Source organism: Diplotaxodon limnothrissa, linkage group LG2 (assembly GCF_057381915.1).
Source record: "Diplotaxodon limnothrissa isolate DT_005_m linkage group LG2, D_limnothrissa_male_GT1.1, whole genome shotgun sequence".
NCBI lineage: Eukaryota > Metazoa > Chordata > Actinopteri > Cichliformes > Cichlidae > Diplotaxodon > Diplotaxodon limnothrissa.
Window position 1 is genome coordinate 13,644,485 of NC_140597.1, and position 24,226 is coordinate 13,668,710.

The 24,226-nt window shown below is 42.3% G+C and overlaps 2 protein-coding genes across 3 annotated transcripts in view; both read left to right on the top strand.

The window, feature by feature from the left end:
- shtn3 (shootin 3) overlaps positions 1-13,356 on the top strand; it is a 29,957-nt gene extending 16,601 nt beyond the window's left edge. For both annotated transcript variants that reach the window (XM_085367277.1, XM_085367286.1), the window contains exons 3-17: positions 1,315-1,409; positions 2,162-2,333; positions 2,537-2,634; positions 2,862-2,943; positions 3,114-3,208; positions 3,804-3,950; positions 6,867-7,020; positions 8,798-8,972; positions 9,277-9,347; positions 9,528-9,634; positions 10,540-10,554; positions 10,865-10,927; positions 11,777-11,906; positions 12,660-12,933; positions 13,242-13,356. In XM_085367277.1, the coding sequence (XP_085223403.1) occupies positions 1,315-1,409; positions 2,162-2,333; positions 2,537-2,634; positions 2,862-2,943; positions 3,114-3,208; positions 3,804-3,950; positions 6,867-7,020; positions 8,798-8,972; positions 9,277-9,347; positions 9,528-9,634; positions 10,540-10,554; positions 10,865-10,927; positions 11,777-11,906; positions 12,660-12,933; positions 13,242-13,356 (1,793 nt within the window). The remainder of the gene's footprint in view (positions 1-1,314; positions 1,410-2,161; positions 2,334-2,536; positions 2,635-2,861; positions 2,944-3,113; positions 3,209-3,803; positions 3,951-6,866; positions 7,021-8,797; positions 8,973-9,276; positions 9,348-9,527; positions 9,635-10,539; positions 10,555-10,864; positions 10,928-11,776; positions 11,907-12,659; positions 12,934-13,241) is intronic.
- Positions 13,357-16,885: 3,529 nt separating this feature from the next.
- On the top strand, positions 16,886-20,269 carry thoc3 (THO complex 3). Its single transcript, XM_085367299.1, has 6 exons — positions 16,886-17,065; positions 17,617-17,773; positions 18,826-19,030; positions 19,458-19,619; positions 19,806-19,906; positions 19,999-20,269. The coding sequence occupies exons 1-6, from the start codon at positions 16,886-16,888 to the stop codon at positions 20,160-20,162; spliced, it is 969 nt and encodes a 322-aa protein (XP_085223425.1). The 3' UTR covers positions 20,163-20,269.
- Positions 20,270-24,226: the final 3,957 nt, after the last annotated feature.

The window sequence follows — 24,226 nt, forward strand, 5'->3', positions numbered from 1 at the left end:
CATTACTATTGTATGTGTATCAGTGGATGGTGTGTATACAAATTCTTGTATTTTGGGATTACTTAGTGCAAAAAAATAAAAATACATAAACAAATATTAACAAATTCTGCATGATGTCTGATTCATTCCAGTAACATATATTGAAATTATAAACAGAGATGTGTCCTTGTTTTACACAAGAAAACACTGTGTAATGCTACATGTTGTTAGTGTTTTTTAGGTCATTGTTTTGTGGGTGACAAAGTGTGTTTGTCGGCTGTCAACCTTTGCTAGTGTTCTGGAAGAATGAGTTTATTTGAGACCTGAATGAAGTGTTTTGGTAGTTGTAGTGCATTTTGAATGTGAAATGAACTGCTTTGCCAAGCTGAAGGTCAGTTAGGAGGATTGTGTGAAGAGTTTTGCAAAAGTGACCTAAGTATTGAGAAATGTGTCCTAGCGTCTGTAAAAAACTGTAAACTCTGGGGATTAATCATCAGAGCTCTCTAACCAGTTACACCCTGAATGCAGCAGAGACGACAGCACAGTGAGACGAGTTGAGCTTTATTTTGACACGATAGCAAAGCTACTTCTCTCCTCTCACTCTCCATTTTTTTCACCAAGTCTCCAGATCTGGGTCATTTTAAAATAACCCAGGAGTCGCAAAGGCTCGGTGACACGTTCGACAGCTGTGAGCGTCTAACAACCTCAAGCCTGCTTCTTTCAGCTGTTTGTGTTAGCAGATACTCTCTGAGCAAAACGACACGGCACGATGCTCTGCATGCTTCTTCTCTTCTCTGCATCAAGGAGACAGATACTCACTCAAAGGACCTTTCAATGACTCACTTTACATGTTTAAATATCTGTCTTTCTGATTGGTCAAAACCTGCAACTCACTGTGGACATGCCATTGTTCGCTTAAGGTTCAATAAAGGTTACGATCTGTACTGGAAACCTGATTTTTATTATGTTCAAAGGTCGAGTAGCTTCAACTGCATCTGTGTGCGTCTAAATAACAGTCGCTTGCAGCTAAAGTGAAAATTTGCTGAGCACTGATTTTATTCACAAATCTCGAGGTTTGATGCTTTTTTTTGAAATGATGTTTTAATATTGGCTTCAGACATTAAAAAATGGTCATCTCTGTCAAAGTCAATTCATTCTGTGAATATTGTGTAAAACAGTAACAATAAAACCATATTTATGTACTTGCATTACTTATGCTGTGTTATTACTCAACATTTAGAGTATGAAAGCAAAACTGACACTCTGTGTGTGTGTGTGTGTGTGTGTGTGTGTGTGTGTGTGTGTGTGTGTGTGTGTGTGTGTGTACTCCTTCAGTGTCTCAGATGGTGATTGAGGAGGTGAGTGTTCTGCAGACTCAGCTGGAGATCGAGAAGTCGTGTCGGGAGAATGCAGAGGCCCTGGCCACAAAGGTTGCACGCAAACACGCACACACACACACACACATACGCTGCTCAATAATCAATGCTAAGATTAGAATTATCAGGGCTCAGCTGGCAGTATCAGGAGGAGTGAGTCAGGATGACTGTGCACAGAGACGATTTGACTACATTATCTGTGTGCATTAATGCCTCCACTGCAACAGCTGTGTGGTTACATTAATGATGTAGTAATATGTCTAAAATACTTAGAACAGGTACAGCGATGATGGTGAACAATTATACAGTTTAAAGGTACGGAACAGATTTTCATGTTGATAAAAGTACTAATAATGCCTTAAAGTGCTGTCACTTTCTATCATTTCTTCCACAAACTGTTTGTCTCTCGCCTCCTGTTGCCGATTTAGTTTCTGAATAAATGAACTGATCGTTTGTCCAGTGTGACGCCTGACATACATGATGCCTGCCCAGATTATTATTATTGACTAAAAATAAGTTCTAAAAGACAAAAAAACAACAACAAATCATCATCACAGAGCATTAGAAACATCTCAACTCATAAAATAAAAGCAACGTAACCTGTCAGACCAACTAATGTTGTAAATGAAAAGAAAATAATCCAGACCAGAGCAAAAATTATTATTAAAATCTATTAAAATCTAAATGCAGTAAACAGGAAATGTGTGCTTCAGGATTGATCCCGGTAGTTTGTGATCTATGATTTCTGTGGCTTTAATCTCACTGAGCTGCTCTTACTGTCGACCCCTGTAACCTCTGACCTGCAGCTGAACTGTGAGAACAGGAAGCTGAAGTACCCGAGTCTGACGTCACGGCCGTGTTTGGACGAGCTGCTCCCCAGCATCTCCGACTGCATCGCGCTGGAGGCCGACGCAGACGCAGCAGACACGGGAGACTGCAGCCCCGACGTCTTCACGCAGTACCATCAGCAGGTTAAAGGTACAGCTCACCAAATGAGGTTCACCTTCCACAAACAGCAGGAACGTGTTCTGGAACAACGTTTTTGTCACGGATTCATTTTTACTCATTCATTCTTGCTAATAATATATTTTTAAATCACTGCACTTGATGAGTTTTCCAATACACTCCATAATTCAGCTGCTAATCTGAATAAATGAATATACTTCACTGTGTTTGCTCAGAGCTGAGGGAGACGGTGAACAGCTTGTTGGAGGAGAAGAAGAATTTTGTCTGTCAGATTCATGACCAGCAGCAAAGGATAGAAGAGCTGATTACACAGGTGAATACTGCACAGCACAAACATTACTGTTTGTGACATCATGGGTCACGTGATTAGTTTGTTTCTGGAAACATTTTTTCAGTCCAAACCTTTCTCTTATCATACAAGCTTAAACTGTGGGTCAGTGTCTCAATAGTCATGAAGATTTCATAAATAAAAATAGAAAGAGAAATAAAGTTTTTGTTTTTAAGACGTTTTCTGTGTGTTTGCTCTTCCACTGCGAGCAGTCAGAGAAAGATCAGACCGAGATGAAGCAGCTTCGTGAAACAGTCGAGCAGCAAAGCAAAACCATCAAGAGATTTAACAGAGGTGAGTCGAAATAAACTGCAGGCAAAGAGCAACTTAATGCAAAGCAGAGAGCTGGAGTAAAAGCACAAGTAACCTCATTCAGCATCACATTTATGCTGCTATGCTAATAACTCCAAACCCTTAGTGTAACATCAGTGCCTTTCTAAACATGCCCCCCCCTGTATCTGCAGTCTCCATGATGGCAGCTCAGGAGTACGAGGGAATGAAGGAGCAGCTCGACTTGGAGCAGAGCCTCCGAGTCAAAGCTGAAACTTATGCACACGAGGTAAAGAGTGAGTCACAGAAATGCGGCTGTACAGTCAAACACCTAAAGAAGCTTAAAATCTGCCTTTTCCTGTTTGTCTTGGCAGAGCAGAAATTTGAAATATGATTCATGGTGGAATCAAACACTGCTTCCAGTTTTCCAGCTGGCAAACACAATGACTAATCTTTCACTACGTTAATACATAAAAGCCATGCTTGCTGCTGCGGCTGCTGTCTCACCACAGCTGCAGAACTTAATCTTCATATTTTGCATAATCGGCATTTGAGAGTTTCTCCAATTCGTCGAGAGCACTTTGTGACTCCCACAGTTTTCTAAAGTCATTCATTCTGATAATCCAAGCTGAGCTTTGCTGCTGCTAGCTTCAGTGATAAACAGTGAACTGTGTTTCTGTGCTTGTAACTGATGTGTGTGTTAATATTGGTGAAATGTCCTGAATCTGGTTTTTACTGATCTGAAAAGTGAACAGTCTGTGGGATTAAAGCAGATTCTGTGCTGGTTTGTTTAGAGTAAAGATTCACAGACGGGCATTTCCTTCTCTCTTTCTAAAACTTCCTTTGTTCCCATTATCCTCATTATCGTCCTCGGTTTTCTGCAGATGCTGGTGAAGCAGAAGGAGGCCAACAGGCAAAGCATGCTGCTGCTGCAGAGTGCTGAGCCCAGCGTTCAGCTACTCAAAGCCCTTGAAGACGTTGCTGCTGTCACCAAAACCCTGGAGGAGGAGCGACTGCAGCATCAGCAGAAGGTAAAATATGAAGCCTCTTCTTCTGCAGCCTTAATTTCACTGCCAAGAAGGCGGAGTTTCTACTGCTGGAGCTGTGTGAATATATCCTGAAACAAGCAAATATGATCATCGTGCATGGTTAAGGATAATAGCAGAGGTGTGATTTTGTTGTGTTTACCTGTGAAATCATGTAGAGCAGTTAAATAATACTCTCAGTCAAAGCGGTGAGTGAGAGCTGTGCCTGTGCTGAAATATTTCCGCTGTGCTGAAAGAGTTTAAATATCTAAATTAAAATTTTATATTATTTTTCTTGTGTGTCTTGTTGTGGTTTCACTTCCGGGCTTTGCATTTTGTCTCTAGTTCCTTTTCTGATCTTCTCCACCCTCATTGGCTCCATCTGTTCTCAGTTCCTTCTGTAGTCCTGCCTCGGTGCTTCCTGGAGATTCTGCTTTTCTGGACATTTTGGAATTTTTGTTTTGATTTTTAAATGAGTTAAATCGGTTTAGCACTGAAGCTTGCTCTTTGCTAATACTCTTCTTTGGTTTGCATGTTGATCAGACAGTCCAATATATACCAATAAACAGTCTGAAATTCTGAATTCACATAGTCTGAAATGACACAGTCTACAGTACTACATATTTCTTGTAACATATTTCACACCGGTCCCATCATGACCTTGACTGAAGGAAAAATAAATACTGAAGGAGGACATGAAGAGGGTTGGTGTGACAGAGGAGGATGTTGGGATAGGGTGTGATGGAGGAAGCTGTGGCGACCCCTAAAGGGAGCAGCTGGAAGAAGAAGAAGGTTGTTAAAGGTTGAGTTTTACAGTTTTTTCTGAATGCTTAAACCCTAACTGTGATTCCTGTAGCACTATCTCTAAAACTATTCAGACTTATAGCAAAACCACTCACTGAGTTTGCAAAACTAAAAGCACAAAAACTGCTTTGCACTCAGTTTGCAATTTTGTAACACACACTTTGCAAAACTGTAGGCACAATTCACTGCACAACACTCAATTACCAAATTTCCAACACACTCCTAGCAAAAGTATACACATGTATGGCTATCATTAACACTAATTTGCCAACTGTCTGGCACACTTTCACATGTGAAAACTTTTTTAGATAATTAGTTCACTTTGCAATCAGCCTAAGCACTATAATACAGGTAAGCTGTGTGTGCGGAGTACAATGGAGGGAGCAGAAAGAGTGAGAAGTAGAGGAGGCCGAGGAAGAGGACGTGGAGGTGAAGAAGTAGGATGAAGAGGACGACAAGGACAAGGAGGAGCAAGAGGAAGATGAGGAGGAGCAAGAGGAAGATGAGGAGGGGGGAGAGGAAGGGTAGGAAGAGTAAGAAATAGAATTGCTGATGACATCAGAGCTACAATAGTGGACCATGTAATCAACCGTGGAATGACCCTGAGGGAAGCTGGCCAACGGGTCCAGCCTAACTCGAGCCGCTACACTGTAGCAAGTACCATAAGGACATCTTGAAATGAGAATCGGTTAGTACAGTCACTTCGCACAAAGATTTGTAGCACTGCCATATGCCAATGAGAAACACACCAATACCATTGATGTAAAAATACTGAAATTGTTACTTTACAGAATTGCTAGATGACCAGATGCTGGGGGCAGAGGAAGCATGTTCACTGCAGACCAAGTAACCCATATAGTCATTATGGTGATTGCAAATAATCCTATACTTGGAAATAAACACTTGTGTTTGTTTTGATGTGTTTGAATAAACACCAGTACTTGAAGTTTGGATCCCTCTATGCTTATGGATCTATGACAGAAGTATGAACTCAAACTGACATAGCCTACCTTGTGCACAGAGAAAGCAAAAGCCAGATGTGTTTTGTATTCATACCATCAGTGTGCAGTTGGCGCATTGTGTGCTTAGTAGATGATGGCTTGTGTGTACTGTTTGATACGGAAACACCATTTTTACGAAGGTGTGAAGAGTTAATCTAGCTGTGTTTGCTTTTGCAAGAGAACTACAATGTTTTGATTATTGGGTGACAGGTTTTCTTATTTGTGTGAAGAGTTTTGCAAAATTAGCCAATAGTTACAAAAAATGTGCTTAAGCAATCAGAAAAAACTGTAAAACCCTCAGTAATCCAAAGCAAGAGTACATGTAGTATAATAACTCAGGTAATTAGACTTTTAGTTTTGCTTCAACAGTTGGTGACATTCTGCAGGTATCATAGTGTTATGGTTCAAAATATTGGGGATGGAGACGAGAAAAAACCACAATAACAACACTGGTCCGGCCGGGTTAAGTCAAACGATGATTTTAATGAACACACGCGTGGGAGATGGACACCGTATGCAGACAGCCTCAGATCTCAAAATGGTGGAGCATTGCTCAAACTCTTATAGCCTCTGGTTCTCCCACCTTATCATAAAAGCCTAAACATTCACATGCTTTCTCTCACACAGCGCCTAAGCTACGACCTTGGCTCCCTGTTTATCTGCTCCTGCTGAGATGGGGCAGAAAACTCCAGTATATTCTGTTCTCTTCTAATCAGACAAATAAGGCGATGACTTTCTGCAAACAGTATTTCTTATAACATCATAAAACAATATCATTCATCCACAATAAATCAGCAGTCTAATGTAATGCAAATCAGTTTAACGAATGCAATAGTTATCAGCTTCTTCTAATTCAGGAGAATACTGCAAACTAAAACTACATAATAATTCACAATCTTTAATTAGGGGTATAACATGGCATAAAATAATATTATAATCTAACAATAGGTGAAGCTGGTCCTTTACTTTTTAGTTATTCCTTGATGAGATGCGGTGGTCATGTGATTTAATGGGTCTGATGGCCTTTCATCCAGTGCTGCATGCTTGGAAAGCCTTCAGTCTGGTAACGGTGCTTCTGTGTAGCTTGTTCTGAATCATGTGCTACGCCTGTGTGTAGGTGCAGAACCTGGAGGAACAGCTGGAGCAGAACCGTGTGAAGACACAGCTAGAGGCTCTGCAGAGGCAGCTGGAGCTGCTGGAGGTGGACAAGAAGGAGGCGGAGGGACGACTGGAGCAGGCACTGAAGAAGAACGAGGAGCTGGAGGAAAAAGGTGGGTGGAGGTGGAGACGCACACACATTAAGAGTGTCCCATAGAGAATATATACAGGAGGTGCACTTCACCAAGTCCTCAGGTGAGCATTAAAATAGAAGTTTAACATTAAAAGGAGACAGGAGACACACAGCATAGCAACAGAAAAAAACTATCTGTGATTGGCTGGCAAGAGTCTGCCTAAACAAACTGAGTGTAACACAGTGAAGTAGATTGTTGCTTTTGTAGGAAGACGTGATGAAGCTAAAGATAGAACAAACACTTCCTCTCAGACCTGTGGGCGCGTCTCTTCTTTCAAAGGACAGAATAATATTTCAGCTGCATGAAAACTGGAGTCCTGTTAAAACTGGGATCAGTGAAGCCTCATGCTGCTACATGTTATTTATGCACCAATACTTTTCCAGCCAATGTGGCATGTGTCAATTGACCCAGTTTTAGTGCTCAGATCAAGCTGCACCAGAATCAGACCGCTTCAACCTTCTGTTTTCCATTTTTGTTCCTAATAAAATGGACGTGCTGATGAATATGCAGAGGATTAGCAGGGGTGGACTCAATAACTCTGCACACCCACAGATTCCTCATTTTGTCAGCTGACATTATGTGTTGATTAAAACTTTAATATCATTGTGAGCCTAGTATAGAACACTGGAGGTGAAGGGAGGCTGTATTTACTGAATTGTGCCCACTGTGATCTTCTGGAATGAAAGTTTTCCACATTATAGATGAAAAAATTAGTTAAAATAGGAAAAGGGAATAACATACAGCAGCAGGCAGGCTGAATGGTAATCTGAGGCACCGATCAGGTCCCACACTCTGACATACAGAGAAAGACCCCACAGCTTTTAAACACAGAAGCAGGTGCCATGAGATGAGGTTCAGATAATTCTTGTATTCAAGTAAAATGTCACAAACTCACTGAAGCTGAATATGAGAGACAATAATACAAATATTAACTGTTTAAGTCTGGTTTAACTCATGTTTTTGTCTGACCTGCTCCCTGACTGGCTTTTATATTCATCCTCCATCTTTCCTTTGGACCGGGCAGCTTGTCTGTGTCTGTGTAGAGAAGCAGGTGGATGCTGCTGAAAGAGACGGACAGTCTGTGGGTGAGAGTCCTGCCTGCTGAGAGGATCCTGGGAGTTAATCAGCTCATTCCTGCTCTTTATGATATCACTGTTCAAGCTCACAGCAGGTCAACACGGCTGTGAGTCCACCGAGGGTTAGGTTAACTGCTCGGTCCCTAATGCAGTTAGCAAAGTAATCAATAATTTCTATGTTAGCTTTGAGTCTCTTTCAAGCACTTTTTCCTGAATCTTCTACAGACGAGGAGCAAGTAAGCGAACTGCAGCAGACTGATTAATGAGAAATAATCTACATTTATAATTCACATTAAGCAAAACTAAGTAAAAATAAAATATCCATGGTACAGTCAATGTTTTACGGTTTTTAGTGATTTTCTATTGTAGTATAATGTGAGGAGGAAACAGCTGACCCGACGGCTGATTAAATAAGAGGGTTACAGGTCTCGGTGCTTCGTGGCTCCTGTGTTTATTCCTCTGCTGATGCAGAAAGAAACAGGATGACTCCAGCCTCACAACACTGTCTGATACTCGTAAATGGGTCACATGATGTCAGGGCTAAAACCAGCAACCAATGACAACGGTTAAAAACATGACCAGATCCTGCTCTCTGAGTTTAGGAAGGAGCTTCAATGAAAGAAAATCATCATTCGAGCAGCTGAGAGGATTTTTAACCGCTCACGTTTTCTTCTCTCCAGTTCACGAGCTCCAGGAGGCCCAGAAAAAAATCGCCATGACAACCAGCACAGACCCTCCTCCTCCTGCACCTGGGGTCGCGCCGCCTCCCGCCCCTCCTCCACAGCCACCGCCACCCCCTCCTCCTCCCCCTCCCCCTCCACCTCCGCCTCCGCCCTCCAGATGTAACCCCCTCAGGTGAGAGACCAGCGTTTGTCTCGGCCAATCAGAAAGTCTGGCTGCCAGTGAGGGCAAACACATGAATAAATAAATAAATATTAAGAGAAGGACTTAAAATCACGTATTTATTTTCCCGTATCTGATACTGAGAGTAACAACAATCTGATAAAAAGCTGATATGGATTTTCTTTCATATGTGAGATAAACATGTCGCTGAAGCTGTAATAGGAAGTAAATTTGACTATTTGCACATAAGTCTGACCTCGTGATTTTTCTTTTGTTTCTTGGTTTTTCATTTTGAATCATTTTGCCTGTTTCTCAGCTCTCTGATAGCCATCATGAGGAAATCTTCCAAAGGTTCCAAAGCCTCCGTGAAGGCTGAGCAGCCTCCTGGTGGGTTTCACCACACTGTTTTATATTCATGTATTGATAGACAGAATGTTATTGTTATTATTTATCATGATTGTTATGGTCAGCAGCGTGTTCTCAGCCAAAGCCAGCCTCAGAAATAAATGATAACGCTACGTTAATCCAGTAGGTGTAATTTGGGTTTGTCTCCCTCTGGCTGTCCAGCTGCTGCTGAAGGTGTGGATGACGTGAAAGTGAAGGCAGTGAACGAGATGATGGAGCGGATCAAACATGGCGTCGTCCTGCGGCCCGTCAAGAGTCAGGACACCAAGGTGAGACGGAGCACTGCACGCTGAGAGGCGTAACCCTAACCCTTTTTTTTCACAGCTAAATTTGAAAAACAAGGACACGACTGGAGTTACGAGTGCAGATGTGAACTCCAGTTTAAACCAGTAAATGTGCTGAGCTGCATTTCCAGCATGACGAGGCACAGACATGCGTCACCTGTCAGGAATAACAGGCGTTTGTGTGTCTTTGCGGTCGACCTGCCTCCGTTTCTGTCACTTGTTTTCTTCTCTTTGTTGTTGTTTTGTGTCCTTTGTGTGTCTCTTCTTTAGTCTTATATGAAGCCAACGACGAAGCTTGGGTCATTGTTGTTGGGGCTTTTGTCTCTGTGGGTATTTTTAGAAACACTGACACCCCTCCATTGATTCCCAAATATATAAATGGATGTAGAAACACCTGAGCTTGATCTATCAGCTGGTAAAGGCTGTGAGGTGAAGTCTCTGACAGGAACCACATATAATCTGATCGTTCATTTTTTTTATCATTTCCTGCTCACTTTAATATGTAAAGAAAAAAGATCACAGTATTTACTATAGTGTATTTTAATGCTCCAGAATGTGAGTGAAGCATACACTCTATAAGAAGACGCATTTGCTCATCACCATTTTAAACTAATTGTCAAACGGGTTCTTTTGTTGTCAGCTTCCATTGATTTGTTTTACCTTCAACAAGAGTAAGAGATTAAATGTCACAAATATGAGCTGTAAAAAATCAATCTGTACTTCCTGATTCATCCTTCCTGTTTTATCTCAGCTCGTTGTTCATGTGAAAATGAATCCGGGTGTCTGTTAATACTTTCAGGGCTGTTTTTTCTCGTGCAGTCTGAAAGCACTCTGCCTGATTACTGTCCTCTCTTTCCTCTCCATGTTTCTTCTTCTTTGTGCTGCTGCAGAGGATAGCAGTAAAAGTGAGTCAAGTCACAGTTGCTCTCTGGGCTTTCCAGAGAGACTAGCACACACACACACACACACACACACACACACACACACACACACACACACACACACACACACACTGCAGGTCCTCTTCCAGTCACTAAAACATGTCACTTTAACGTCCATTGTTAAGCACTTCATGGCCCGGACACCATGTGCCTGCTCAGTTACTAGAAGCTTCTTCCCCTTTTCCATGATTCTCTGCTAGTGAGGCTGCACAGATCTGTCGGTGGAACATGAAGGTCATGAAGGTCAAGTGTGATGTTTCTGTTTTTGCTCCAGCAGCCTCCAACCTGTGAGGAGAAACAGCAGGAGAGCGCCATGGAGGAACTGAAAGGCATCCTGGTAAAACGGGCTTATGTTGGCTTTACTGCAGCGTGTTAAATGTTGTTAAATGTGAAAAGAGAATATTCAGACAAACTGCATGGATCTTCCTGTGTACACTGGAGATGTCAAGAGGAGAAATAAGTGCATTGCCCCCTGGTGGGCGGTGCGCATCGTAAGCTCTGACCCCACGAATACGCCAGGCTTAAGATGGTGCTTGTTTCCATCAGACCTGCTGCAGGGTGTTTGAGGATTGATCTGGACGTGGTTTTCTGCGAACAGTGCCGGGTTTCTGTTTCGCTGAACCAAGTTGCTCAGAGCAGACAAAGAGCAGAGGAGGCCAGACACGGAAGCAACGCAAAACATCAGGTTAACTGTGAAAATACGAGAAACTGCATGAAGGATAATTCAAAACTCCCCCAGAGACAGACCTCGTGTCATTCAATACATTCAGCCCTCCCACTCGAGTGGGAGGGACACTAAACAGCCCACCAAGGAGGTTGTAGCTCTGAGCAGTTGTGTGATCCACTCTGACTCAATGTCTCAGCCTCGTGTTTCCAGCACACCCTCACGACACGTTTGGGTGCGTCGAGACTGGAGCATCTTCCCCCACCACCTGATCGTGCCGGGTGCACTTATGAACACTCTGGTGCTCAAACAAAGTTTTTGTTAAAGGCAACCTGTGACTAGCACAGAGGTCTCAGGTTCAGCTGACTGACACTGTAACAATGTCTAAATGTAGTATTTATGTTTTCTGGACCTGACAGTTAGGATTGTGCAGTAGGATCAGTTGTAGCATCGCTGGTTGGAAACAATTTGTTTTCAGATTAAAAAACTATACTTCCTGCAGTAATGTGTGTACTCCTCCAGGAGACGGTGAAGAGGAGCCCCAGCCGAGGCTCGCAGGAGTCGGGACCGTCACCTCCCGGAAAGAAGGACAGCGAGCTGGAGGTCATCCTGAGACGCCGACGCAACAAGGCGGGCGAGGCCGGCTCAGGAGGTAGCAACCTGTCACCAAGCAGCTCATCAGTGTTGCGTCAGCAGCTATTTTCATTAATTATATACAATAAAACATTTAGTCTTTAGAAATATTGAAAATCATTATCAAAAGTGCCAACAAGGACCTCAAAGAGCCGCCATAGTGTTGGTCAGGATACTGTCACTAAAAGTTCTACTATTGTTGTTTTTTACTGAAGTAAAAGTATTTAAGTATAATCAGGATAATATGAATATAAGATCTTAATAAAAGCTTAATGAACAAAAGTCGTTCCAAACTGCTGTGTCAGTTTGTGTCCAGCAGAGGGCGCACTGCGCACACAGGACAAACACTTCTGCTCTGCTTTCCTCGCATTGATTGACCCGTTTGGCAAAAAGAGCCACAACCTTCTGATTTTAAGTGTGCAGAGTATTTGAGCTGGATAAATATTCATCTACAAAACTTCTAATTTCTAAAAAAAAAAAACAATGACACAAAGAAGAGCGAGCAGTAAGCAGTAGGATGTAGTTTGAGTAGGAGAAAAAGTTCAAGGAAGATAAAAACAGTGTTAAAAAGCAAATAAAAATAAAATAAAGATGAATAGAAATTCAATACATGCAGTCAGAGAATATAAAGCCACAGATGAAACTAACATCTACCCTCTATTATCAGACATCTGACATTCTTTCTTCTAAATAAAAGTTCTGTACCATTTTTTTAAGACAGACTCATGTAAAAACCTGCTTTTTGGTTTTTGTCTGTCTCTTTGATAACCAGATGAGGGCCGTATGAGCCACGTCTCATCTTCTGACAGCCTGAATGGAAGGCGAACCAGCAGCGACTCCGGCAAAGATCCAGAAGGGCCCGGCGGGCTGAGTGCCCCGTCTGACCCAGCAGGGCCCAGGCTTAGCCCAGAGAGACGGGGGTCGGGCTCGGGGCCGGTCGTAGCCCGGAGGAAGAGCTCGGACACGGGCAAGGAGAGGAGGTCCTGCAGCTCTCTATCTGAGAAAGAAACAGCCGAGTCTCCAGTCAGCAACGGCTGCATAAACAGGTGGAGCGACACTCATCACAAGCATGCCCTCCATCCCGTCCTAATACTTTCTGACCCGGGTGGAGATGCCATCAGTATCCCTGGAAGTTCATGTATCTAATCTAAAAACCTTTGCATGTGTAAAACAAACACAGAAAAGAATATTTGAAGTCATGCAGTCAAGAAGGAGGCTATGTAGTTAGCTGCAGTTTTAGAGTCCAGGTTCCAGCACAAGGTTGATGCTGACCTGGTCTCCACAGATTACAGTGATCGCTGCATCTCGGCTGTTCTCGGTCTCTTACATGTTGCTTGCTGTCTCTGCTCCACAGTGTCAAGGAGGATCAAATCAAGTCAAACGGAGTCGACCATGCAGTGCCCGGTGATGATGCAGACGCCGCCCTCTGCGACAGCTCAATCAACGGCAGCGCAGACGCAGAGTGCTAGGATGGACTCTGAGTATCTTCGGTTTGTGCGTTTATTGACAAAAGAGTGATGAGATCAGATGATTTGCAGAGTGTTTGCCTTTTGTTTACTGTGTCAGATCAAAAATGGAAACGTTGACTTTGTTGTACTTTTGTATTTATGTTTTTTTTGGATTTACACTAACCGACTAACAACTCGCTCGGATGAAGATGCGCAGGTAACAGAGCAGTAAGAGCTAATGCACTGGTGACTTTATGAAAAAAGCAGGGCTCAGATAAGGGGAGGTGATCAGCCATTGTAGAAACTCCAGCTGCACAAAGACCGACTGTATCTGCTGCTCCATACGTACCACATGAGGCTAACGTGCTCACATTCAATAAAACTGACACTCGGATTTTTGTAGCTACTTCTAAAAACACCAAAAAGTCTCAAAGGAGCCAAAAGAACAGCGTTAGTGCACTGTTGGCTTTTCTACAACGGCTTTTATCGGCCGCTCGCTTCTCTGATGATTTTTGACAATAAACCTGTGGATCCAGGAGGAAGGATGGGCTGCACTGTACAAGGGAAGCTGCACTATTTTTGCACAGATACTCAGTTTTCTTCAGACACTTTGACTTGTATAAAGACTGCAAAGCTTTAGGTTGATTTAGTTCTATTTGATGCACAAAGATTCTGCTCAGCGTCACTTTGTGTCATCAGCAGGAATGCGCTGTACTGTTATAGAGCCCAATTCTCTGGCTTCTCCTGCCTTGCCTCCACGTCCTGTAATTTTTCTCCTGGTTAAGTTAGACCTGTGCTGCAGCTGGCATCCTCGGCGGCGCGAGCATAACTGGTTTTTCTCTGTTTATAACCTGCAGTTGCAAATAGTGGAGAAACGCTCTTCTTCTGCTGCTTTCAAACAAACGAAACACTTTGTCATGGGTTGCTTTTGAGATGTGCACCACAGATTCTGCTGTGTTCTCCGGCAAACCAAGCAATACCAAATGTACCAACAGACAGATGATTGCAGTTTTAAAAGCGTGTTTTTTGGTAATGTGGGGATGTTAAAATCGAAGCTTCTTTTCAGACATGTTGTAGTCAATGATGAAAGCATTGGATGTTTCAGAAAGTTCCAGATGAAGTAAATGAACAGTTTAGTTTTGTTGTGCTGCTTTCAGCTTCCTGCAGCTGCCTGCAGCTCCACCTGTCCAGGCGTTTACCTGAGTATGAGCTCGGGCTGATGAAAACACCTGGGAGTCATTTTTATAGACAGGGTTTAAAAAAAACAAACGCTTCCTGCCTTCTCACACCTTTCAGTCCAGGTGTGTCGTCATAAGTCATGCAAGGTGAGAAGGGGGGAAACACAGAAGTGACATGTGACTGATATTTCAGGTTTAGAGGAACACGACACAAGCTTTTTAAAGATACATGTCACAGAAATGTTCTCAGGGTCCATGGGTCAGACCTTCATCAAACCTACTTTAGGGGCCTCAGTGAGAAAACGATGAGGAAAAATGAGCTAAGAATAGAAGTGCTTTGGAGGAATTAGGGTGCTTGTGTACTTTTTCTACCTCTCCATACACCTGCATCTAAACCTCAACATCCTGAGTTATAGTCTGTGGCGTGAAAACTCATGAGATCGTGTCATAGTCCACCAGAGACGAGATGTCTTCCTCCACTGAATCAGCACTGAGTCCAGAGACCTGTGTGCACGTGTCCTGAAACACCGCCCTCGTTCCTCACCAGAACAGTTGACTTTTATTTTGTAGGGCTTGCTGTCTTTACATCGCTTTCCTGGCACGTGCCCGCAACATTAAAACATTTTTTCACGAGTATGCAAAGACGCAAGGCACATTTATGTGACGCTTTCACTGCTTGTCATCTTTTCTTAAAACACAGAATCACATTTAAAAAGTGCATTTTGTTCCGTCCATTCGGTGTGTTTTACTCTAGTGCAAAAGGACCACACACTCGACATCAGAAGCTGCCTCAGGCCTGAATATTATGCATATTGAGGCCTTGCACAGGCCTCCGGATGGCAGGGGAGTCCCCCTGCAGATGGTGCAGGTTTTGGGTCCTCGCATCGATTGCTTAGTTGGTAACCAAGTGGCTTCTTAACCGAGGGATATACCATATTTGACAGAGATGGGGTGACTAGATATTGTGTGTGTTTGAGATATAAATGGAGTGTTGGTTTTTTTTAAACATCACTTTAAATAAATTGGAATTCAAATAAAACGAGAGATTTCTGTCTTTATTTCAACAATGAATTTGGAAACTTGCATTGGTTACATCATTGAAAGATATAATGAATGTGTGCCGAGTCAAAGATCACATGTGTGGTAATATGAACATATAGCATTACTTTGAGTGACAGCGTTACTGCCACTGAATCTTAAAGTCATAGACCAACATCTGATATATGTCAGAAAAGATGATGTAAAGTTCAAAGGGCATAAAAATCTCCCCCTGCACAATCAGTGGATTTATTTTTGTACTCAAACCTATCACGCTGTTGATGTTCACGTAGGCCTATGTGCAAAGAACTGCTGTATTTTCTTTAGAAAATGAGAGATAGTAAAGCATTTTTTTCTGCATGAATTTACAAAAGGAAGGAAAAAATTGAAGAAAATAAAAGCAAAATATTTCACAATGATTTACCTAAAAGCAGATCGTGCCACTTCTTTCCAGTTCTTCCACAAATAGTCACAAAAAAAACTTTGATGTATAGATTAACCCACTTTAAACTGTATGATAAAACTCTATCAGCTGTAGCACATTAAATGCACATAGGCTGCAAACCAGACTGTTTCTAATTTGACTGATTAAACATGCAGTGTGTTGTGCATGGATTGTGTCATGTTATGCATTCCACATTATTAATAATGATAGAAACAATACAATGAAGCTGAAGTACTTTTTGTTTTCTGGGATTTAAACTGAAGATCACTGACTGAGCTCTGAACTGTTTCATATTTTACTGTCATACAGAAACGAGGATCTGACAGTTTGTAAATGATGGATGATGCTCATTCTAAATTTCTTAAATAGCCCATTTCCCCAAAGCTCAACGAAACCTGTTTAAATTCATTCATAAGGTTTATGCAGCTGAAATTTCTTCAAGGTGAAGTCTGGCTTTATGTTTTTCTTGTGTTGGTTTTAGTTGTTAGAAAATGCATATCAATTCAAATAAATGATGTCACAGTTTGAGATTTCTTATATATTCTTTTAAATGGATAACTTTAACTTTTCTGTTTCTAATTTGACTGATTAATCATTCTTATGAGCAATATCCTGCAATAATAAGGCCTTTTCATTTGGTATTTAGAACGATTTAAATATTTTATTCCTTGCATTAAAAAATACAGATAAGATGGATTTACACATACTTCTTTTCTACTGTTGTTTTCTGAATGTATTTATGTTACAGGACGGTTACAGGACCTTTTATAAAGTTAACCGTCTGAGCAAAGTAAACAAGTGTCGGTCCCCTCCGAACCACCAGATGGCGCGCAGGCTCCCTTAAACCCACCTACAGTCGGCGGCCACTGTTGTTACGTAGGAATCCAAGATGGCGTCGCAGTATTTCCAAGAGATGCAGGAGAGCTTTAAAAATAACAACAAAAGCCGCGAATTCGCCGCTCATACGGCTAAAGTTCACTCGGTGGCGTGGAGCTGTGATGGCAGGAGGCTGGCCTCCGGGTCCTTTGATAAAACAGCGAGCGTCTTCGTGCTGGAAAAGGACCGTTTGGTGAGTCACATAGCGGCATGTTGCTAGTATGCTAGCGTTAGCCTGGTTAGCTCGCTACCGTGAATGAATGAATGTTGGACGTTAGAGAGCCGACTGTCACAAAAAACACGGCCCCCTGGATAATCCCCATCACTCAATAACTGCCACTAACTGAACAGCCTTGTAGTTATTTAGGAATTTACGTCATTAAGCAGAAACCTATAAGCTCCGTCTGCAGCCCAGCTTTCTACTTAATTTTTTATTCATTTTAATTACGTATATGTTTACTGATTAGTATTTTTATCACTGAAATGCCCAAATTGATAAACTTTCATATTTATGTAAAGAGACATGATCAAATCAGAAAGTTAAAGTCACAGCCCTCAAGTTTAAATTATAACTTGAGGGATGCTAATTTTTTTTTCCTTTCCACAAAGTGTGGTATGCAAGATAATCTGAGTCATATTTCTAAGAGAAAACTTTACAGGTGATCGTCTTGCTGGGCTGCTTGTGGATGTGCTCTGTAAAGTGGCACACGATGGATGCCTGATACATGTGATGTTTGTCTGCAGGTGAAAGAGAACAACTACAGAGGTCACAGTGACAGCGTGGATCAGCTCTGCTGGCATCCCACCAACCCGGATCTGTTTGTCACGGCGTCCGGAGACAAAACCATCCGCATCTGGGATGTACGCACCACCAAATGCATCGCCACCGTCAACACGAAGGGTAGGCTCTTGGTTTTTGTGGCGAACAGAGTCAGCAGCTAGTACTGACCTCAGGTTGCTGCTGTTTGCCTGCATTTTCTCTTTGGGAGTTATTGTAGCTGATAGAAGCTGACTGATTCAGGTAACTGACTGGGATCCTTTATGACCCCATCTGTATATTTATGTCAGTTTGTTAACATTGTAGAGTCTGATTTGATTGTAATTGGGCATTTACTATTGACAGTTGAAGATTTTAGATTAAGATTAAAAGTAATCCTAAGTATTTTTGAGTGCTTATGCTCAAAGGCTTTGAAAGATTCCACTTCTTTAAACCGGATGTTCGTTCAGCATGAAACAAAATCATGAAAATAGCAAACAGTCCGAGTATGATGACATCATCCAAATTTGTTAATCAGAACGTTACAGAGTCACCTGTTCATGGTGAATTCATGAGTCCGTACCTGCTGATTCATTTTTTCCAGGTGGTTTCTCCCGGGAAGCTTCTGTAATTTGAACATCCTTCAAATCTCATTAAAAATAATTGTCATACAGACTTCTGTAAGGCTTGTTTGTCTGATGTTATCCTCTAAACACACAGCTTGCATTAATGCTGAATGAGCTACCTGCGCTCTTAGCTGCAGCGCTGCTTACTGTGACTAGATGGTGAAGAGACTCTTGAAAAGACACTGACATAAACCATTGTGAGTTATAGACTTCAGTAAAGCGCCAAAGATGTTTAGTGAGTCGAGCTTCCCAGATTATGAAGTCATAAGTAAAGCATAGTAAAATACAATTATTCCTTCATTCATGGTTACATTAGACAGCGAGTTGTAACCAGTTCTTTGAACAAACAACGTCTCTGTGCAGCTGGTCAGCCCCCAAAAATTTAAATGAATACAAAAAACCTTCTGGTTATTCAAAGATACAATAGTCTCACCGTCTGAGGAAAGTCTGCTGGGATGATAGCGGGCACTTTTGTATCGGTCATTCAAAATGCCCACCCGTACAGGAGTCATGACCCTTCTTTAAACCTCGCTCATCACTGTGTCATCAAAACTGAATCTTTGTCTAAAGGTGAAAACATCAACATCTGCTGGAGCCCGGATGGTCAAACCATTGCCGTGGGGAACAAAGATGACGTGGTGACTTTCATCGATGCCAAGACGCACCGCTCCAAGGCAGAAGAGCAGTTCAAGTTTGAGGTGAATGAGATCTCGTGGAACAACGACAACGACATGTTCTTCCTCACCAACGGAAACGGCTGCATCAATATTCTGAGGTACGGAGCAGATTTCTGCTCACGTTCATTCCTGACATGCATGTTCATGAAAAGCTGAGCGTCATGTTCTCCGTCGCTTCTCACACACCAACACAGGCTAGCTGCTGAGTGAAAGTGTACAACTAAAGGTTGGGGAGTTTGATTTTTCTTTTTTCAAATCAAGGTGAGAAAATGTCAACAAGCTGATCCCAGAGCTGGCTGGAATGGTCGCCACTTCATTGTGATTTGGCTTTAAAATGTGTTTTTGCATTATTAGAAAACAGAGGAACTTTTCTATCTGCTCCTAATTCTGTCTTTGAAATGAACACGCAAACACTGCAGGTCAACAATAACTAAAGGTCTGAAGGTATTTTACACTGACTCACGTTTTTCCTGACCTGTGCACGAGCCACGTGGACTCCTCTGAAACACCTGGGTTTTTTCGCAGTTATCCAGAGTTGAAGCCCATCCAGTCTATCAATGCCCACCCGTCCAACTGCATCTGCATCAAGTTTGACCCCACAGGGAAGTACTTTGCCACAGGAAGTGCTGATGCGTTGGTCAGCCTGTGGGACGTGGAGGAGCTGGTGTGTGTCCGCTGCTTCTCCAGGTCAGAGACGGTTTATTTTCAGAGTTTTAGGTTTCATGAGATAATTACAGTAATGGTCTTTTAAAAAAATAAATAAAAACACATCATGGATCACATCTTTATCGTGGAATAGAAATGTGCCGTTATGACTCTAAGGTTATTCTGGATCTCAGAGAGTTTCTTTCTTTTATCGCTCTGATGGTGCAGACTGGACTGGCCAGTGAGGACTCTGAGCTTCAGCCACGATGGCAAGATGCTAGCCTCGGCCTCCGAGGATCACTTCATAGACATCGCTGAGGTGGAAACGGGTCAGTGAGACAGTTTGGAGCTGTAAATTTGAAATATATATATTTTTTTACTAAGCATTAAACACATTCTCCGTCTTCTCCTCGTGTTGTAGGAGAGAAGCTTTGGGAAGTTCAGTGTGACTCTCCAACCTTCACAGTCGCCTGGCACCCAAAGAGGCCCCTGCTGGCCTACGCCTGCGATGACAAGGAGGGCAAGTACGACAACAACCGGGAGGCGGGCACCGTCAAACTGTTTGGCCTCCCCAACGACTCCTGAGGTCATTTCTGCGTTCAGACTTGTTTAGCTTGAACTCTGTGAGCGAAACCTGCCAAGGATGGAAGTAGAGTCTCTTCTCCAGCACCGAGCGCGATCCTAAAGCAGCAGTAGCCTTTTCCCACCAGCAGATGGTGCTGCTTTCCTAGCGCTTCCTTTACAAACTTAACTCCATTCCTCATTTGTGTACATGAATAAAAATGTGCTGTAAGATACTGTTTGTATGTAAAATAAAGTGTTTTGATATTAAAGCTGCTCTCTGTCTATAAGTCTTTTGTTTTGAGCTCTGATAGCTGAACTTGTGATTATAGTTCAAATATGAAAATGATGAAAGCCTCGGAGGTGTGCGTTAGTTTATTAAGCTTCATTATTTTTATTTGACTTTAGACACTGGATGTTGACTCATCATATCCTTCCTGCAGCCTGTAGGTATACACCAGGTAGGTGTACCAGATAAGAGGAGATGCACCTGTACCCTGTATAAGTACACAGACACACTCAAGCCAAGAAAATCAATTCGCTTTTGCCTTCAAGTCAAAGACTGATTCACTGCTTTTATTACATGTCCACTGTTCCTAAATAGTTCATTTTTATTTCTACATTATAAGACCTTTTATTTTTTAATTAGGCCATCGTTATAAGGTATAACACTGCCGAGTGTAAAACAGACATCAGCTGACAGCAGAAGTGTCTTCCTGTCTTTTCCTCCTGTGACTGCTTTATCTTCCTCCACCCTGACATACGTTCACAGTGTGAGCAAAAATTTAAGGCCCTCAGCCCAGGCTGGTGGCAGCTGGTCACTCCCGGTCCCCAGAGCCTGAGAGCAGCAGGCTGCAGGTTGTTTTCCCCTCGCAGCTTCCTGTCGTCTTGGCGGGGATGTCAACGGGAACCCTGCTGTCTTGCTTTGATTTCTTTTAATTTGGTTCAACCCCACATGAGAAATGTGCCCAAAAACCTTCCTGTGGAGTGGCTGCCCTCTGCTGCCTCGCCTGTGCTGGCATTAAATTAACCTTTTATTTTATATTCAGAAATATTTGCTGGAAAATGTTTTAATGCTTCATTCACTAAAGTCTTTTAGAAACCTTTAAGGTTTCTGTGCAAAGAAGACTGTTAGCGCCATTTATAGTTATTACATGTTTTATTTTGAAAAGCCTGAAAAGGATATGGTGCTTTTGTTGTGAAAGTTTTGTGAGAAATAAAGTAAGCGAATGGCGGAGCGACACGATGGTTTTACCGTCGTTGTTGCACAAACCGACGCGTAAAACAGCCTCTTGTCCATCCAGACTCTTATTTTAGATATAAGAGAAATAGAGAACTCCAAGAAGAAACAAAGATAGCCATTACATTAAGTAAAACCATCATGCTCCCGAACAAGACGACTGCATCGCTATGAGATCGTGCAAAGTTTGATACAGCAAGTCAGTTAAGTGCACAGAGCTGTATGCATGAAGAATCTAAGAAAAGAAGAAATAAGCTTTCATGGATAAAGTTTTGGACTATGATATGCTGCTAAGCTACAAGTCGTGTTAAAACTGAACAATTGCGATTCTCAACTTCTTACAAATAAGTCAGTGACAGTGTTTTTGGTCTTAAGAAGATGACACTAACTACGAAAGCCTCAGCTTTGTGTCATAGACCATTTTGTTTCATGAACACTTGTTGAATAAGAAGTTGTGTAAAAGGGGCAGAGATGGCAGATAAAGACCCGCAAGGTTGCAGGCCCAGGGCACAGAGCTGCAGTAGCGGGACTGGCCACAAGAGCGCGCAAAAGTACACCGAAAGAGGTTTGGAAGAACAGCTCGGCAGGCACATAAACGCAAGAAGGTCCAAGCTGTCACAATTAACTTCAAAAATGAATAAAATTAGTGGACTGATGAAAGAGAATGAAAGCCTTGACATTGTTGATGAACATTTAAGTAACTTTTCAAAGCTGCATGAAGAATTCTTACGGGCAAATGATGATGTACTGTCACTGTTGCCAGAAGATGAAAGGAATGTGGACCAGATGCTCTGGTTCAATCCAAAAAAGGAGCAGTTCAGTGCGTTTATGACTGAAGTTGAGAAATGGATCATCGTAACAAGACATCAGCATCAAGACGACGTGAGCCCAGATGACAGCGTGTCAGTGACTGCTAGACTAATTGCAAAGAAATCAGGTACCAGCGTTGGAAGAAGCTCAGTCAGTAGCCGCTCATCAAGATCGTCCAGAGCTTCTTCGGTATCATCTGTACGGCAGAAAGAAGAAGCAGAGCGCGCTGCTCTGCTCGCACGAGCCGCATCCTTGAAACAGAGACAAGCCTTGGACATTGAAGAATGTAAGTTAAAAGCAAGAAGAGAACAGCTTGAGATCGAGACAGCTATTGCTGCTTCTACAGCCAAAATAAAAGTGTTAGAGGACTGTGAATATGACAGCTGTAAAAATGATGTGGAACAGTGTGAATCGGCTGTTAAGCACTTCAGCTTCCAAGAGCCAAAGGTACAAGGTGAACATGATGGGCATTCAAAGGTAAACAGTCACAGTGTAAAACAAGAAGATGACTTGCACCAAACTGATGCCAGTGTTATTCCAATGAATCTATGTGAAGTCATGTTGAAACAAAATGATATCACTGAGATGTTAGTCAAACAACATAGACTGTCACATTTGCCTCAAAGAGACATTCCCATTTTTAGTGGTGATCCACTTGAGTTCATACCATTTACAAGAGCCTTTGACCATACAATTCATGACAAAACTGACAGTGACAGTGACAGGTTATATTACCTTGAACAGTTCACCAGAGGTGAGCCCAGAGATTTGGTAAGAAGTTGTCAGCACATGAATCCTCAACAAGGCTACAGTGAGGCAAGGAAGTTGCTGTTTTGTCATTATGGTAATGAACTGAGAATTGCAACTGCCTACATGAACAGAGCATTCAATTGGCCACAAATCAAAACAGATGATGCAAAGGCTCTTCATAGCTATTCACTGTTTCTCACTGGTTGTAACAATGCAATGCAAGACATCAGTCAACTGCAAGAGATGGAGATCCCCACGAACCTCAGAGTTATTGTCTCTAAACTGCCATACAAAATGAGAGAAATGTGGAGAGTCTCTGCTTTTGACATTCAAGAAACAAGTGGAAGGAGAGCAAAGTTCTCAGATCTGGTTAGATTCATAAACAGACAAGCAAAAATAGCTGCAGATTCTTTGTATGGTGACATTAAGGATGCTGAAGACAAAGCAAAGTCATCTGCAAATGTGAGAATGACTAGATCATCCAGGCAAAGGGGAAGCACATTTGCTACAAGTGTAACACAAGCTGCAAATGAAAGGTCACCTGAAATTAACAAAAGTGCTTCTTGTCACACTAGCAATGCCTTCCAGAAACCATGCATATACTGTGAAAAACTCCATACACTGGCAGAATGTCAAAAGGTCAGAAACCAGCCTTACAAAGAAAGACTAGAGTTCCTTAAAGCAAAGGGTCTGTGCTTTGCATGTCTGACACAAGGTCATCTGAGTAAGGACTGTAAGAAAAGATCATTGTGTGAGTACTGCTCTAAGAGACATCCAAGTATGCTTCATTGGACAAAGGAGGAGGACAGTAAGGCAGACGATTGCATCCAGAGAAATGTCTCAGACATTCCCACAACAAGTGATGAAACACACACTTCAGGCAGAATTTGTGGAGCCACGGGGGCCGGAAAAGGCATTCATGTGTTATCGATCGTTCCTGTGTGGGTTAAGTTGAAGAAAGGCAATAAGTTGATTGAGACTTATGCATTCATGGACAATGGGAGCCAAGCCACGTTTTGTTCAGAAAAACTGATGAGACAACTGGGTGTAGAAGGTAAGAAGACAAAATTCATGCTTCGCACAATGGGACAAGAAAAGATGGTGACAAGTTACCACCTGTCAGGATTAGAAGTGTGTGGTTTAAATGAGAACACCTATATAGATCTTCCTGACATTTACACTCATGCAGACATTCCAGTGTCTAGAGAGAACATCCCTACACAGGATGACTTAAAAAGGTGGGCACATCTTCGGCAAATCAAGTTCCCACATTCAGACGCAGACATTG